The sequence below is a fragment of the Narcine bancroftii genome, chromosome 2 (assembly GCF_036971445.1).
Source record: "Narcine bancroftii isolate sNarBan1 chromosome 2, sNarBan1.hap1, whole genome shotgun sequence".
Taxonomy (NCBI): domain Eukaryota; kingdom Metazoa; phylum Chordata; class Chondrichthyes; order Torpediniformes; family Narcinidae; genus Narcine; species Narcine bancroftii.
In genome coordinates this window covers 311,260,883-311,278,755 of record NC_091470.1, presented here as the reverse complement: position 1 = coordinate 311,278,755, position 17,873 = coordinate 311,260,883, and the positions used below count along the sequence as shown (strand labels likewise).

At 40.6% G+C, this 17,873-nt stretch overlaps 1 protein-coding gene and 1 long non-coding RNA gene across 11 annotated transcripts in view; one reads left to right on the top strand and one right to left on the bottom strand.

Moving 5' to 3' along the window:
- Window positions 1-2,059: 2,059 nt before the first annotated feature.
- On the bottom strand, window positions 2,060-16,497 carry LOC138755520 (uncharacterized). Of its 5 annotated transcripts, none has more exons than XR_011352355.1 (4): window positions 15,797-16,497; window positions 6,434-6,574; window positions 4,231-4,343; window positions 2,060-2,272 (listed from the first exon to the last, which is right to left on the bottom strand). It is a non-coding gene; the product is annotated as an uncharacterized lncRNA (long non-coding RNA). The 5 variants fall into 5 exon arrangements; XR_011352356.1 differs by having other exon boundaries at window positions 6,442-6,574; XR_011352354.1 differs by lacking the exon at window positions 4,231-4,343.
- The window catches only part of efr3a (EFR3 homolog A (S. cerevisiae)), a 175,720-nt gene continuing 173,680 nt past the window's right edge, over window positions 15,834-17,873 (top strand). For 3 of the 6 annotated variants that reach the window (XM_069921663.1, XM_069921660.1, XM_069921656.1), the window contains exons 1-2: window positions 16,209-16,356; window positions 16,846-16,933. Coding sequence is in view for 2 of the 6 variants with exons in the window: in XM_069921660.1 (XP_069777761.1) it covers window positions 16,924-16,933 (10 nt within the window). In the remaining 4 variants the exon portion in view is untranslated. The other 3 variants (XM_069921661.1, XM_069921658.1, XM_069921659.1) reach the window with 2 other exon arrangements.

Sequence of the window (17,873 nt, the reverse complement as noted above, 5' to 3'; positions counted from 1 at the left end):
AATGCCCCTATGGGTCTTAGCTCCAAAGGGAAAAGTCCAAACTCTCAAAACCTTACCTCATAAGATTTGTTTTCCAATCCAGGCAACATCCTGGTAAATCTCCTCTGCACGCTCTCCATAGCTTCCACATCCTTCCTATAATGAGGCGACCAGAACTAAACACAATATTCTAAGTGTGGTCTCATCAGAGATTTGTAGACTTGCAACATGACGTTTTGACTCTTGAACTCAATCCCCTGACTAATGAACCACAGCATCCAATTAACTACCCTATCAACCTGTGCAGCATCCTTGAGAGATCTGAGGATTTGCACCCCAGTCCCCTCTATTCTTCTACTGTTAAGTAACTATCCATTAACACTGTACTCAGCCTTCAGGTTTGACTTTCCAAAATGCATCACCTCACACTTAACTGGGTTGAACTCCATCTGCTACTTCTCTACCCAACACTGCACCCTGTCCATATCCTTTTGTAGCCTAAGACAACCTTCAACACTACCCATAACTCTACCCACCTTCATATCATCTCCAAATTTACTGACCCATCCTTCCTCTTCTTCATCTCAAGTCATTTATAAAAACCACAAAGTGCAGAGGTCAAAGAAATGGTCCCTACAGAACTCCATTAGTCACTGACCTCCAGGTAGAATACTTTTCATCCATGTCTACTCTCTGCTTTCTACAAGCAAGCCAATTCTGAATCCACACAGCCAAGGTTCCAAGGATCCCATGCCTCATGATTTTCTGAGTCTCTCATGAGGGTCCTTGTCAATGCCTTATTATAATACATATGCACCACATCTACCACCCTACCTACCTTCATCAATTTCTTGTTACCTTTTCAAAAAACTTAATTAGGCTCATGAGGTATGACTTTCCACACACAAAAGCTGCACTATCTCTGAGAAGACTGTACTTCTCCAAATGCTTATAAATCCTGTCCTTAAGAATCCTCTCCAATAGTTGTACACCACTGATGCATGACTCACTGGTCTATACTTCCCAGACCCCGCTCTATTACCTTTTTTTTAAAAAAAGGACCACATTTGCCTTCTCCAATCTTCCAGTGCCTCCCCTGTGGCCAAGGGGAAGCAAAGATCATCGCCAATGCACCAGCCATCTCTTTCCTCTCTTCCCATAGTTAGGGTATATCTCATCCAGCCCAGGGGACTTGTCAATCTTGATGTTTTTGAGAAGATCCAGAACTTCCTCTTCCTTAAACTCAATATAAGGTCCAACAACAAGCATGCTCTAGTTTGACTTCACCTTGATGAAGTTCCTTTTCTCTGGTGAATACTGAAGCAAAGTATTCACTCAGGACCTCCCCAATCTCCTCCACCTCAGGCATACGTTGCCTCCTTTATCATTACGCAGTCTTACCTTCATTCTCATCCTCCTCCTGTTCTTCACGTATGCATTTCATGAAAACTGTCCTGCCAAACTGAACATATTTATTTGATAGCTCATTCTTTGTCAGCATCAGTGATAGCTTCAAGGGCCCAAGGATGATCAAGTATTAATGCAGCTAGGTTGTTAGGTATAAATGATGGTGTGGATACCAAGTACCATAATTTTTGTTTGGTCAGCTCTACTATTTCATTCACAGTAGAGAAGATTTCAAATAATGTATGAATTACAAAATTTGAGCTTTCATGGAGATGAGGGTGCAGTCGAGAAATATGACAAACCTATATTACCTTCTAATCTTTCTGTCTTTTGGAGGTAATCAAAATATGGTTTCAGTCAAAAGGCTGCAAATACTGATTATAGATAACTCCATATTACTGAAACCCTGTCATAGGACACAGGTAGAAAGCAGAATGATAAATTTGATTTTCTTTCCAATTAGAGGGAATATATGCTTTCTGTATTTTAATGTTAGGGTTGATATTTTCTCAATGTCTGACCTGATGTAACCATACAATTTCTTCTAGGTGTGATTGACAACATGATAAAATGCCTATGTAAACTAGCCGATAAATCATTTAATTCTGTGAGCAATTGTGTTCTGGATAAATTATATCAGAAATGAATGATGTACTTATTTAATATCACAATATTAATTTTAAGAAAGTTTATTTCAAAAATAAAATTTTTGCATTGGAAATACAAGAAACAGCAGGTGTAAACATCTGGAACAATCAAGACACAGGGTCCCAAACTGAAACATCCACTACCCATTTCCTTCCACAGATGCTGCCTGACATGCTGAGTTCTTCCAGCAGCTCTTTGTTTTAGCTGTATTAGAATTTTGCAGAAATTCAGTTGTATCCTGTTGGAAAAAAATTACATATAATTTGAGAAATAAATATGCTATGTCTTTGCCAATTTGGTGGCCGTAGACCCAAATAATAGGATTAAATTTGACCCACAATATTCTCCTCTGAATGGTAATGAAGAATTTTTTTGGCTTTATTTGTGTGAGACGACACCTCTCTGTGCAATCCAATAACTTTTTTTTTTCCTTCTTGTGCTTATATGACTATATTATACCTTAATATAAATTTTTTTGAGGGAGGGGATTTTGGGAAGGGGGTGAAACTATCAAGTCTGTGGCTTACAATTCACTTTTTTGAAACTTGTATTATTACAAGTATAGTCATTTCGATCACTGCATGTATGGAAATTTTTTTTAAATATTCAAAAATAAAAGAAATATGATTGTTTTAGTAGTGGCTAGATGAATTTTAAAAAATAATGTTGCCTCATGTTGCTATATGCACTTGATGAATTAATTCCAATTGACAAGATCAAAAAATAATATATGTACATAGAAAATGCATCAAAATATGTAGAAAAATACTCCATTTCAGAAAAACAAAGGAAATTGGGCTCCTATCAATATCCTTTTTGCTAACTCATAAAAAAGAAATTGCTTATCACATTTCTTCAAATTTTGAACTCGTGTAACCAAATTTTTCCATGTTCCATGAACTATCTGAGTGTGCAAGCATAATATTTCCAATCAATCAATCAATCCCCTGGCGCTGACCAATTGCCAATCATGTCATATTACTGGATGGTTGAAGATACATGTCCTATTAGAAATCAACCAATTACATTGGGAAGTCCTTTATAAATACATTCCTTGTGCAAAGCAATAATTCAAAGATGCAGCATTTGATATTTTAACCTGGACTGGTCTTCATATAGGACTGACTTACAGTAGTTTAAAAGAATGGGTAAAAAAATAAACATAGAAGAAAAAAGCCTCAAGGTTTTCAGCGTGATCTATACTTTGGCATGGTGAGAATGGATTTTGGAAATGGAAGACAAAATTGGAGCAATATTGACCACAGGGCTCAATGGAAACAAATTATTCTTGGCTGAACATCAACTACGTTGCCGCCCTCCTTCCAGCCCCTATCTTTCCTTTGCTATATCAAGCAGAATCAGCTCTAACCTTAACAAAACCTGAACGAAAAGCCTCAACCAGACTGAGTTCCAGAATGCACCCTCAGAGATCAACTGAAAGATGTATTTTCGTTAATCTCTCTATAACAGGCCTAGGCCCCACTTGCTTCAAGAAAGACACCACCATACTGGTTCTGAAGAAAAGCATTAAAATAGGCATAAATAAACTTACCATTGGCTTTGACATCCACCATTGCAGTGCTTTGAGAGGTTGATCATGGGTCACATCAATCTCATACTTGATACTTCACATCAATTTATACTTGCACTGTTCCCGCCGTGGCCCCCCTTGACCCACTTCAATTTTCCATTGGTCAAAAAGATCCATAGTAGAGAACATCTCCCTAGATCTTCCTAGCTCCCTTCTCAACCCCAGAGCAGCTGAATGCCAAGGATATCTATGTCAAACTACTGATCTAACATACAATTTCCCTGAGCAAATTCAATCTCAAATATAAAGATCTAGGTCACTGTACATCCCCACTTCCCCCCATCAACCCACCCCCCCCCCCACCCCGGATCTTTGACCTCCTGTCCTACAGAGCACTATCAGTGATGATACTAAAAACATCATCTCCACAAAAATAACACTCAATGCCGGTGCTCAACTACATATACTCTGTCCACTATTCTATTCCCTCTGCACTCATGACAGATACAGTTTCAACTCCATCTTCAAATTTGGCGATGTCAAATAATAAATGAGAGGGAATAGAGGAAAGAGATTGAAAGTCCAGTGAGAGTGCCAAAATAGCAACCTCTCTCTCAGTGAATAAGATGAAAGAGATGATTATTGAGAAGGGTCTGAATCCATACCCTGTCCACATTACTGGTGCTGAATTCAAAAGAGTAGATAGCTTCAAGTACATGGACATTATGATCCAAAAAGCACCTCTGCTTTCTTAGAAGACTGAGAAAGTTTGGCATCCCTGTGATGAGGGAAACAAGTTCAGAGGGTCAGAGAAGCAAATGAGTTTGAACACAATTCGATAGCAGCAAAAATCTTTATCTCCAGGTTTTGGGGGAGGGGAAGTTGCCACAGGAATCTCTTTCTCTCTCTTGGTCTCACTCACTCACAGACCAACACACACAAAATCAGACAAGGTACTTACAATACACATGAATCAGATGCAACTAACAACTGGCACTCACTACTAATAGTGGATAATTAAATACAGTGAAAAGACACAACAAATGGTACCCATTACATTTCAATCTGTTTCAGGTAGGATTAACTAGGAAATGTATTTACAATGATTGTCATAAAATAGGCACAAATAGTGATTGTGAGTGAGCATGCATCTCGATAAGCCTCCAACCATTTACCAGCACAGACCTTGCAAATGACTCTCCAGCATTGCCCAAGGCTCGCAATCTGGAGCTGGCTGGGGGTGGGGGGCTGGCCTAGGTATGTCCAAATGTGGCAAGCTATTCAAAGGAGCCATTCGCAAGGAGTGTGCTCACCTGCAACAATGACATTGATTGGCAGGTGTGGTGACCAACGAATATGTTCCCACTAGAAGTGTCATGTGACCCTCCATACCACAGTTCCCCCGTCCCTCAGCAACTTTCATAGGTGAACTATCGAAAGTATGGTATAGGATTTGCTCTGCTCATGATTGGAATAAACTAGAGAAGGCAGTGATTATAACATAACACAATGTTTCCTCCCCTCCATGTACTCCATCTAAATCTCTTGCTGCCTAGGAAAGTCACCCAGCATACTGAATGACCCATCATATCCTGGGCATACTTGTTGGTGTCCATTCTTTTGGGTGACTTGTTGTATACAGCATCTTTCAACACAAAAATTGCAATGGGAACCATTGTAGCCGCGTGCTACTTGAAAGAAGTTACACACACGTAATGTAGTCAGGTTAAGTTCTGAGTTTTATTAGGGCTCAGGCCTGACTTTTATACTTGCACTGTTCCCGCTGTGGCCCCCCCCTTGACTGATGTCACAACATGCATAACAAAAGTGGGTTTCCCACGCGCGGGTACTTTCCTGCATAACAATGCCCTTTTTCTCCGTGTGTTGTCCCTGTCTGTTGGCTGCATAGCAAGGCCAGCACCATTTTTGGGGTAGCTGCCCTTGCCATTCACCCGCCTGTTTGCTTGTTGGGGCCTGTGCTGCTCTGCGGGCTGCTGGTCTTTGGTTGTGCTTGCCACTCGGAGCGTTGGCTATATCGCTGCCGCAGCAGGCAGTCACACCATATTATTTTAAAAGGACATAAAATAATGAGAATTCATCAAGTCCATATTCTGTGATTGACAGTAACAAGCATTTTTTTTGACATCAACAATTTTGTATATGACGGAGAAAGAAGCTTTTGTTTGCTATTTCATTCAAGGGACTCAGGTGTCTCTAACAAGGTCAGAATTTATGGTCCAAAAATAACATTATGATCTCAATAACAAAATCAGCTTCACAATCCTTCCACATCTAGTTGTGGTTGACAGTTAATCAACCATCCTCAGGAGAAGTTGTGAACATTTTGTTGCATTTGATAGCAGAGCCCTTGAGCCTTCAAAAGACAAGTTTGCCACAATCTGAGTGGAAGTTACATCTCAGCTTACTTATTAGATCTGCGTGAGCAGGATCTTCAATCAATTTGATCCACTGCACAAAAGGGCAAATAACAGCTGATATATTCAACACAACAAAAGTCATGGGCCCCCCAAATATTCCAGCCATAAGGATGACTTGCTTATAACAAGCACTCTATCAAACTGATCCAAACTAGAGAACTGTATGCATCCACTGAGCAGGAATAATACAATCTGACCAATTAGCATCCAAAACTCTACTCTAACTTGTTAGTCAACAAGTGGAGGGTGCCTGTGAGCAAATACTTACTAATAAATATGCTAACTGATGCTTGATCTGGGTTCTATCCCCCCCCCCCCCCCCCCACCAAAAGTCCCACAGATTTTTTTGTAGTCTTGAAGTAAACATGAATAAATAAACTAAATTCTATCAATTAGATGTGATTTGATGTAAAAACAGCATTTAACTGACCATCATACCAGGGATCAGGAAAATATAAGCCCATGGGAATCAGTGAGAATTTATCTTCAATGGATGAAGAACATGTGTTTCAAGAAGGAAAGTTGTAAAGCTGGTTGTTGGAGAGGGCTGTAACTCTGCTCCAGAAGACTTCTGCAGAAATATAAATAAAAACAAAAATGCTGGAAGTACACACTGATCCTGATTGATGTTTCCCATCCTTGTTAGAATTGGGAGAGATTTTAAAGTGTTGCTAAGTTGCAGCTAGCATTGGTGGGTTGAAAGGATAGGTCAGAAGGAATATCTGTAATAGGATGATACCATATCAATGATTTATTGAAGGTAGGTAGAGGGTAGTGTTGCTTCTTTATATGTTACCTTTTATCTTTAGCTGTTGTTGGGTGTCATGGTTAGTATAATGCTATTGTAGCAGCAATGACCTGGGTTAGTATCTGGTGGTGTCTGTAAGGATTTTGCATGTTCTCCCTTTATCCTATGAGGGTTTTCTCCAGGTTCTTCGATTTCCTTCCACTTTAGAAAAGAAGCATGGGTTTGGTGGGTTAATTGGGTGTAAAATTGGGTGCCATAGGTTTCATGGGCTAGAAGGGCCTTATATTATGCTATATTGTTAAAAAAAATAGCAGAGCTGTGCAACATGGCCCAGAAATGTCATCATGGTCAGGCATAACTAATAAGAGATAGGGAAAAATTGAGCCAATGTCACAGATGGATGAGTTGCAGAAGAAATGGGCAGTTTTAATGTAGACTGGGAAAGAGTTACCTAAATATGAGCAATTTTATATTGTCCGTAAAATTGCTCAAGCCTGTGTTAGGCCTTGTTATACTGTAGAAGGCTTCAGATATATCAAACAGAATTAATATGAATTAAAGTGGCAGGCAACAGGAAGTTCAGTCACCTTTATATGATGGCATTAGGCAGGTAAATGGTGGTGTGTTAATTGAGACAAAGGTTTCAGAATTGCACAGCAGAAATGTAAAGGTTGTTTAGGGACCACTGGTTCAAGGTTCCTTTTATTGTCAGGTAATAATATATTAAAAATGTAATAGACACAATATACTTTAACTTTTGACTGCCATAAAGCAGACATGAGCATTGCCTGGTGCACCAAAGAGAAAGAGAAGCAAAAGAGAGTCTATTTAGAATACATGGACTTGTCTCCTGTTCTCCTGCAGCTGTACAAACCATCAGCAACCTAAGCTTCAGGTCCAAACCTCCTAGACAATTAGGAAGCCTTCAGCACCCAAGACCCATCAGCTCTTCTTGCCCTCAGCACCCTCTCAAATCCCATTTCTGATACTCAGTTCCTATGAACCAGTCCCCAGCAACCCATAGCCTGTGTGTATCTTTCAACTGCAAGTCGCCAGCAGCCTGCGTGAATTCTTCAATTGCAAGTTGCCAAAAGCTTGCAGCCCTGAGACCCTGGTTTGTCCACTGTCATAGTCACCATCCTGTTTGGTCATCTCCTCTGCTTCTCCTTCTCAATGGGATTCTGGATAGGTTTGTCTCACTGAGACAGGATAAAGGAACCATGGTTGAAATGAGACTGAAAGATAGTTCCGAGGAAGAGATAAGCATATTTAAGATGCAAAAATCAGGAGGGGCTCATGAGAATTATTTAGTAGCCAGGAAGAAACTTAGAAGATATTTAGGAGTCAGAAATGGACACGAGAAGGTCTTGGCAACCAGGATCAAGGAAAAACCCAAGGCACTCTACGTGAAAAAGAGGATGACTAGAGTGAGGGTAGGACTGGCCAAGGGTAAAAGGGGGTGACATGTACCAGGACGCAGAAGAGGTAGGTAGGTCCTTTATGAATAATTTGCTTCAGTGTCCACCAGGGAAAGGGACCCTGTGAGGTCAGCATAGATTAGGCATGTCAATTAAAAGATAGTGTTGGAGCTTCTGAAAAACATTCAGATCGATACTTCCCTGGGTCTGGACAGTATATATTCCACAATACCATGGGAAGCAAGGGTAAAATTTCTGGGGTATAGATGATGATCTTTGAAAGGGTTACAGGCAGAATCCTGGGAATTATAGACTAATTAGTCTTATGTCAGTAGAGGACAAATTACTGGAGAGGATTCTTAGGGATAGGATTTTTGAGCATTTGGGATAGTCGGTGTGGCTTTGTAAGAGGCAGGTTGTACCTCACAAGCCCAATGGAGTTTTTTTGAGGTCACAAAAGAATTTGAGGAAGGTAAGGCAGTTGATGTAGTGTATATGAATTTTAGTAAGGCATTTGACAAGGTTCCACATGGTAGTATTATGGGGGATGTTAGAATAGTTATGGTAAAATGTCTTTAAAAGAGATAGATTATGGGGGTTTAGTGAAGGTTGCACTTCACAAACAAAATAACACTTCACAAAAGACATCTCATTTAAAATGCAAGAGCTTTTCTGAAGTTAGACATTGAGGGTTAGGGTTAGGGTTAGGCTGATCTACTGTGTGTGGGCAATAAAGTCCAGGCTCAGAGAGGCTGAGAAGATCTTTCAAAGATTGGGTTTGGAGCCCTGTAAGAAGTCATATGATTTTTATAAGCACAGAGAGGAAAAACAGAGGATTTCTATTTGGGGGGGGGGGGGGGGGTGGAGAGGAAAAACAGAGGATTTCTCTTTTGGGGGGGCAGTCATTTCTACAGTAGTAGTTGACGCTGCAAAATGGCAAACTGGCAGGCTTGTTGAAAAACCCCATGTGAATTCTGAGCTCAACCTGTTCAAAACCCCTGTAGTCTTTACAAGTGGCGAGAGTATTTCTCCTGAAATAAGGGAAACAAGAGGAACTCTGTGGTGACCTGGAAGAAGACATTATAATTTGGAAAACCCATGATGGGGCAAGTTTCTTCGGCAAGACACCAAAATGATTGGTTGGAGGAAATCAGTTTGTGTGTGTCTACTGAGCAACGAATTTCTCTCCAAAACCAACAAGAACCTTCCTGAGCGGTAACCATTTAACTTCAAGCACAAGAGCCTGGTGAACATTCATAAATGTTAAAATTATGTGCACAGTATGAGAATTGTCTGATACTGGTGAACTTGGAGAAGTGAAAAGTGAATGATTGGACAGTGAAACAGAGAACTTTCCTGAACATATATACATTACGTACACATGCACTTTTAATTAGAAGGTGGTTAAGTTAGGTTAATAGTTATAAGTTTAAGATTGATCTTGTTATTATGTTTAAAGAAAATTAAAAGCAACTTTTGTTTAAGTAACCATTGTCTTGGTGAATTTCTATTGCTGCTGGTTTTGGAGTCCTCTGGGCTCATAACGGTAACTCATCCAGAAAGGATCAATGAAAACTTAGCTGCTTGGATTCAGAATTGGCTTGCCTGCAGAAGACCGAGATGGTAGTAAATGGAAATGGTATTCTGCCTGGAGGCCGGTGACTGGTGGTGTTCTGGGGTGACTGGTGGTGTTCTGGGACATCTGATCTTAATGATTTTTATACATGACTTGGACAAAAAAGTCATGGGGTGAGTCAGTAGGTTTGCAGATGACACGAAGGTTGGAGGTGTTGTGGATAATAGGTTGTCAGACAATGATTAATCTGGAGTATGGTTCAAAGTTCACATTTATTGCCATACGTTGAAACAGAATATATACAGAATGCAAAGTTGGGCGCAGAAGTAGCAGATGGAGTTCAATCCAGAATAATGTGAAGTGAAGCAATTTGAAAGATTGAACTTGAATGCAAAGTACATAGCTAATGGTAGAGTTTTTTTGCAGTGTGGAGGAAAATAACAATCTTAGGGTTCGTGCCATATATCCCTCAAGTTTTCTGTGCAAGTTGATAGGGTGGTTAAGAAGGCATACAGTGTGCTGGCCTTCATTAATTGGAGAATTCAGTTTAAAAGTCACCAGATAAAGCTGTAGCTCCATCAAACTCTGGTTATAGGAAAGATGCCACAGCACAGTTAGCACAGCAGTTAGCATGATGCTATTACTGCACCAGCGATATGGACCTGGGTTCGAATCCCATGTTGCCTCCAAGGAGTTTGTATGTTCTCCCTGTGTCTGCATGGGTTTTCTGGGGACTCTGGATTCATTCCACCGTTCAAAACATATCAGGGGTTGTAGGTTAATCGGATGTAATTGGGTGGCATGGGCTCAGGGCCAAAATGGCCTGTTACTGCACTGTAAGTCTAAAAAAACTTTTTTTTTACAGTGAGAGGGGTTGGAGCCTGGAATGCATTGCTGCAGTTGGTGGTGGACATTTTGAGACTGTTAGACAGGTGCGTGGATGAAGAAAAATGGAAGGTTATATGAGGGAGAGAAGAGTTAGATTAATCTGGATTATGGTTCAAAGTTCACATTTATTGTCATCACATGCAACACTAAAATTCTTTTTCTGTGGGCCAGGTAGAGTTTTGATCTATCAGTAGTGCAAAAAAGCTATACTCAAGATATGTAAAGAGAGAGAAATGTAAACAAAGGAAGAAATGCAATCAAACGGCAATACAGTACAGAAAGTAAGAGTCCTGATTGAGTTTGTTGTTTAGGAGTCTAATGGTGGAAGAGTAGCAACTCTTCCTGAACCGAATGATATGAATCTTGTTGCATCTATTCCGACAGTGTTTCATGTAATTTATTTTTGATGGAGAGATAGTTTTGTCTGTACTGGCCTGTATCTACTACCTTTTGCAGGGCATTCAACTCAGAGGTATTGGTACGTGATGCAACTGGTCACTTTCCACTACACATCTATAACTGTTTGCCATTTTTGATGTCATACGAAATCTCCACAAACCCTTGAGAAAGAAGCACTGACATACTTGCTTCATGATGACATTCTTGTGCTCAATCCAGGAAAGGATTTCCGAGAAAATGGCTCCCAAGATTCAAAATTTTGTCACTCTCATCAGCTCTGATCCCCAAATGATCACTGAATCATAAACTTATGGTTTTCTCTTCCTAAAGTCCATGTCAACTCCTTTGTTTTGGTGACATTGAGCGTGAAGTTGTTGTTAGTACACCATTCTGCCAAGTTTTCAACCCCCTTCATCTGTATTCTGACTCATCATCCCTTTTTCACACAAACCTCTACTGTAGTATCATCATTTGTCGATGGTGTTACTGTTGTACAGAGCCACAGACATTGGTGTAAAGCAAGTAGAGTAAGTGGCAAAGAAGGCAGCCCCTTGGTACTAATTGAAAATTGTGGAGATGTTCTTTCCAATTCTCACTGATTGTGCTCTGGAGGTGAGGAAATCCAGGATCCAATTACACAGTGGGATACCAAAGCCCTGGACTTGGAGTTTGCTGATCAGTTTTGAGGGGAATGCTGTACTGTAGTCAATAAAAAGCATCCTTATGCATGTATCTTTCCTGTCTTGGTGTTCCACAGCTTTGTGTAGAGCTACTGAGATGGCATTTGTCATAGACCTGCTGATATGGTAGACAAATTAGAATGGATTCATGTCGCTGCTCAGACAGCAGCTGATAATGCTTCAACATCAGCCTCTCAAGATACATATAGTGCCCTCCATAATGTTTGGGACAAAGACACTTTTTAAAATTTGCAACTTTGCTCCACTATTTTAACTTTATAATCAAACAATTCACATTTGATTAGAGTTCAAATTCCAGATTTTATTTAAGATTATTTGTATACATTTTGGTTTGACCATGTACAAATTGGGCTCATTCATGGAGTACCATCACAATTTAAAGATTTAAGGTGCTTGGATGCTCCGGAGATGCAATGTCTGGTTTCTGGAAAACGTTATTCGATTCATATATTTATTATTTATATAAGTTAACCTTGTTTAGAGGGAGGAGTTTGATTATAAGGGGGTAGTCTTTTCTTTTTGAGGTAAGTTATATAAATGCGTGTTTAATTGAGAATTGTAACCATTGATCATATTATAGAAGATGAAGATAATACCTGAGAAGCATAAACACCCTTTTTTAATAAGGGAATTTTATTTATAACTTACCTTGCCTTAAAAGAAAGTATGTTTTTGTTTTAGGTTTTTATTGTTTTTTTGCTCTCCCCCTACTAGGGTTTTTTTTCTCTTTTTTCTCTATTTAAATATTATCTTTAGATATATTATGAAGAATGTGTTAACTGTTAATTCAATCCAATCCTAGATTTAATGTTTTAGATAAGATTAAGAAAAGAATTATGGTTATGTTTTCTATTTACAATTTATGTACATTATGTATATGATATGGTTTATGCCATTTACTGGATTATTATGTGTATAGGTTTTTCATTAAACTCAATAAAAATATTTGAAAACTATTTCAGTCCCTGGAAGGTCAGGAGGGAAGAGTTTTATTTTATTTTTAAAAAAGTTTCCATACATGTAATTAATAAACTTTCAGATAAATATGGATTAAATTTAAAACTGTAATGATTACATGCTGGTTTTACCCTACCCTTACCATCCCCTCCTTCCCTCCTTATACCCCTCCTCCCATTCATAAATTGTATAAAAAGAAAAACTAAGTATGATATATAGTTATATAAAATATAAAAATGAAAGAAAAAGTTTCCTGGATTGCACGATAGTCAGTTCACACACTGGGATCCTAAAGTATTTATACAACTGTTTTAGGGAAGAAGATTATTACAGGTCTTAATAGGCTGGAAGTATATTTTTACATATTTACCCCTAAACTTTGCAAAAATGGGCTCCAAATTTGTAAAAAAGCAGAATATTTATTTCTTAAATTATATGTAATTTTCTCCAAAGGAATACAACTTTGATTTTCTGCATTCTATCTCTCCATCCCTAAAGAAGCGTCTGATTTCTAAGTCACTGCAATACACTTCCTTGCCGCCGCTAATGCTACTTTAATAAACTTCACTTGTTTAAAATGATAATTTTAATTTAGGTCTTGTTCCTTCTATATTTCCCAATAAAAATAGGTCTGGATTTTGTGGAAATACAGTACCAGTAATTTATTCTAAAACCTAACTTTAGAACATGACCAAGTAGTTCCTGTCTCTTCAGTACATCTAAAACATTTATCTGATAAAACTGATTTCAGTTTATTCAATTTTTATGTGCTAAATATAATTGATGCAGATGGTTATATTGAACTCACCTATACCTTACATTTATAGTATTTGTCATACAGTCTTAACAAAGATCTGACCAACTTTTGTCACCAGTTGTAATAGTTAGATCTACCTCCCATTTCCGTCCAGATCTATGAACTCCCTATTTAATAGGGCCTGCTTGTAATAAATTTCTTTCTCACCTCTCCTGATAAAATTTCCAACTCACTACATTGTTGGGCCTAACTTTTCCCGCAGATATCCTCTCAATTGAAGGTAGTGAAAAAGTGTATTCCAGGTTATTCCATACATTCCTTAATTGTTGAAATGACATCAATTGACCTTGTTCATAATAATCCTATATTTTTAATGACTTTATAAAACCAAATATTTTAAAAATTGATTACCTTTAGTGAAAGGTATAAGATTATTTTGAGTCAAAGGTGTCTTAAGGTGATATACTTCCTTTTGATCCAATTTTGTTATTTTCTTATTGCAAATAGTAATCAAATGTTTTACACTGATTATTAATTTTGAATCCTATATATATATATATTTTTTTTTTCTCTCCTATTTAATCCAACTCTATTTTAACCCATGTCAGTTTTCCTGATCCCTCAAAAAAAGGAAGTAAGAAATCTCATTTGAGCCATTTGATAATAATTCTTAAAGTTAAAAACCTGTAAAGCTCCTGATTCAGATTTCCACATTACTCTTTCGATATTGACATTTTATCTTTCCAAAGAAATTTCCTTATATGTTTATTTAATTCTTGAAAAAACTTTTGTGGTAATAATATTGGTAAAGTTTAAAAAATATATTGTATTCATGGAAAAGTATTCATCTTAATACAATTAACCCTTTCTATTAATGTTATTGGCAGGTTCATAGTTTTTTTTTAAAAATCCCCTTCAACTTTTTTTAAGTAATGGTGAATACAGTTTATATAAATTGTTTAAATCATTATCTATCCAGACACATATTTAATTGCCTCTTTTGGACATTTAAATTGAGTATTTATTCAACAAAGGCTATAATCTCCTTGTGTAAGATGGCATTTTCTGTGGTTGAATGGAAAAGTCTTCCAAGATGGGGAGAGGTTGATGGGAAGAGCAGACCAGAGAAATGTAAAGGGAACAGTCTCTTTTGAGGTTCTTTGCACAGTTAGCATTGCACCAATGACCCATGTTCAAATCCAGTGCTGTCTAAAAGGGATTTGTATTTTCTCCCTGTAGCTGGATGGCTTTCCTCCAGGTGCTCCGTTTCCTCCCACCCTTCAAAACATATGAGGGTTAAAGGGGAATTTGGGTAGCACAGGTTTACGGGGCAGTACCATGCTGTATGTCTAAATTTAAAAATGTAATGTTTGGTTGGAAATAGCAGAAATTTCAGTAAAAGTGTAGGTTGATCCTTTAAATGCAGAGGCAGATGGGATGGAATCTAAGAACCGAGAACTCGGTCCTTACTCTTCCCAGAAGGGACATGTGCAGAGGTGCATGAAAAAGACCATGGTTGAGGAAGGGGAAGTAATTTCATTTGACCCTTTCAAGCTGCTGAGTAAAATGGAGTTAACCAGGCAAATTGCACCCCACTCACGTGGCAGCTTGAAAGGGTCCAACCTGGTCAGCGTGGTTCTAATCCAACTGGATCACTGACCTACCTCAGAGGCAGTCAGGCAACCCAGTTAAACTTGGGTTGCATCCACTGGTGACTTGAACAGGAAAAGAGTTGAGCTGGTTACTCCTGTGAGGTCAGCACTTGCGTGCAGGCTTCACAGGGAAACCCCTGGCTAAAGTGTCTACTGCAATCATGGGAGAGAGGGGTTGCAGCCACAGGGCCTGCAGGGGAGGAGGAGGGGGGGGGGGGTAGGGAGAGTGGAGTAGAGGTTGCAGCCGCCGGGGTGGGGGTGAGGGAGGGCCACTATCGGGGCAATGAAGTCGCTGCCATGGGGGGAGAGGTCGCTGCCATGGGGTGGGGAGAGGGGGGTCGCTGCTGCGTGGGGTGGGGGGGGGGGGGGGAAGAAAGAGGGTTTGCTGCCTCAGGGGGAGAGAGGTCACTTCTGCAAGGGGGAAGAGAGGTCACTGCCGAGTGGGGGGGCTGTGAACGCCACTCCAGTTTGCAGTGACAGCTCAACACTCGTGGTAGCGGGACGTTGCTGGGGTGGGGGTGCTCAAATGATGGGGTGGGTGATGATTGTTGGTGGAGATGGCGACTGACGGGAGGGTGGCTGACTGGGGGGGGTGGTAATTGACGGTGGGTGGTGACTGAAAGGGGGGGGAGCAACAGACGGCTGGGGGGGGGGGGAGAATTCGAGAGTTCTCATGAGTGTGTGACCCGACACTTACCGCATCATCGCGGGGGCGGGATCCCCCTTCAGTCACTGGCGTGGCAATTTAATGGGTCGATCCCCACTGCAGCTTAAAAGGTGCCTCTTTGCCCCAGTCATTGCACCTGGGTCCGTTCAAAAGGGCCTGAGAGGAACATCTCAGTGTGAAGGCTGAGAGGATGGTCCTGAGCTGGAGGCAGGGTCGGCGCTCCAGACCCCTTCAATCCGTCCCGTCCGCTTCAAGGCCCGTCTGTCGGGCTCCGCCCAGGCCCCGAAGACGTTCCTGCCTCTCCATCTGCCCCACCGGGTTTGCACAGCCCCTCCCTCTCCCACCAGGGACATCTCCGAGCCGAGGGCCGGGCCATCCTCGGAATGGGATCCTCCAACGTCTGGAATGAAGAGAGTTGCGACCAGAGGTGAGGAGCAGGAGACGTCCGGCCCCGCTGCAGCGTCCGCCCCTCCCGCCGGTGACGACAGCAGGAAGTTCGCCGCCGATCGCAGGAAACCTCCTTCCCTTCGGTCCGCGCTGAAGGGATCGGCGCGGAGTGGGGAGGAAAAGCCGGGGGCGGCGATGGGCCGGTAGGTGACCGGTGGTCGGGAGCAGGCGACAGCCCGGTTGCTCGGGCCCCGGCGCGGGGGCGTGCAGGCTCCGCCGGCGGGGCAAGGGCTCGTCTCCGCCGCCGAAACTCCCGCGGGGCACCGGGGCCTCCACATTGGAGAGGCCCGTGATCGTGGGGGGGGGAGGGGGGGGGGAGGGGGGGGGGAGGGGGGAAGGGAGGGGAGGGGGGGGGAGGGGGGGAGGGGGGAGAGGGGGGAGGGGGAGGGGAGGGGGGAAGGGGGGGGAGGGGGGAGAGGGGGGAGGGTTTGAACCCACTTAGCAGCGCAGGTGATTCTCTGCGGAGAAACTTCAGGGTTAATGTTGAAACCTTGTGTTGTTCCCTTCTGGTTTTGGAGGAAAATCGTCCGTTAAATGGTGAAAACCCATGAGAGGGCGAAGAAATTTGGGGAGGACGAGTATAGTGGCTTGTTGGTTCTTGCCATTGATATTTGATTCCTTTTGGGTTGCAGGGATTGAAATGATTCATGCGGTACATCAAGTAAGTGACCTGGTTAGACAGGAAGAATACCTGATTGCCAAGAGCCAAGATGCCAGCAGGTAAAGACAGGAGCAGCTGCACCACTGTTTCGACCAGAGAGGAAAAAAAACCCATTGAGCCACTTCTTCATATCTCTTGTTGAAACTTTTTGTGACTGTTTGGAGGTTGACTTGTGTTCAAGGCTTTCATACATTGCACAAACCAGACTTGCAAATTTAAGTTTTGTAAGATCAGAAAGTTTAGTTTGTATTTGTGACAGCCTTGGTACACCAATCTTTGGCTTTGAATTAATATTTGGATAGTTTATTTTATAAGGATTGTTATGTGAGTTTTGCTGTTTTAAATTATTTTGTGATTGTCTTGCTGTTTAAAATTGTTTGGTGGGTGTTTTGCTGTTTAAAGCAGTCACTTGTAATTTAAATACAACTGAGATGTGGAATGAAGTTGCTTAATGAAGCAATAAGAAATAGTATCCTAGTCAATACTTAATGATAAGTTATGTTTTGTACATTGAAATGTTGAATTTAAAAACAATATATCCCTCTTACCATGTTTGTAGAAAATATTTAAAAACTGCCTTAAACTAATCTTGACATGTTTAGACTATATATTAAGTATATAGAGGGGACACATGAGACTGCATATTCTGTGATCTGGAACAAAAAACAAACTGCTGGAGAACTCCAGGTCAGACAGCATTGGGAGGCAGAGAGATGATTGACATTTCAGTATCAACCCAAAATGTCAATCCTCCCATTGTCTCTACGGATGTTATCTGACCCATTTACTTCTTCCAGTGTTTCTTTTCTTGTTCACTGGAGTTAGATATTTTCTGTTGTCATTTGATATTTCAATTATGTGGTATGCAGTTATATTTGGTGCACTTTTAAAAATAAAATTACAAGATCATATTTGGTGTTCCAACTAAGTTTTAGCCTATGACAAAATTGTCATAGCTTAACTATAGATTACCTAAACTTTATATAAATATTATGGCCA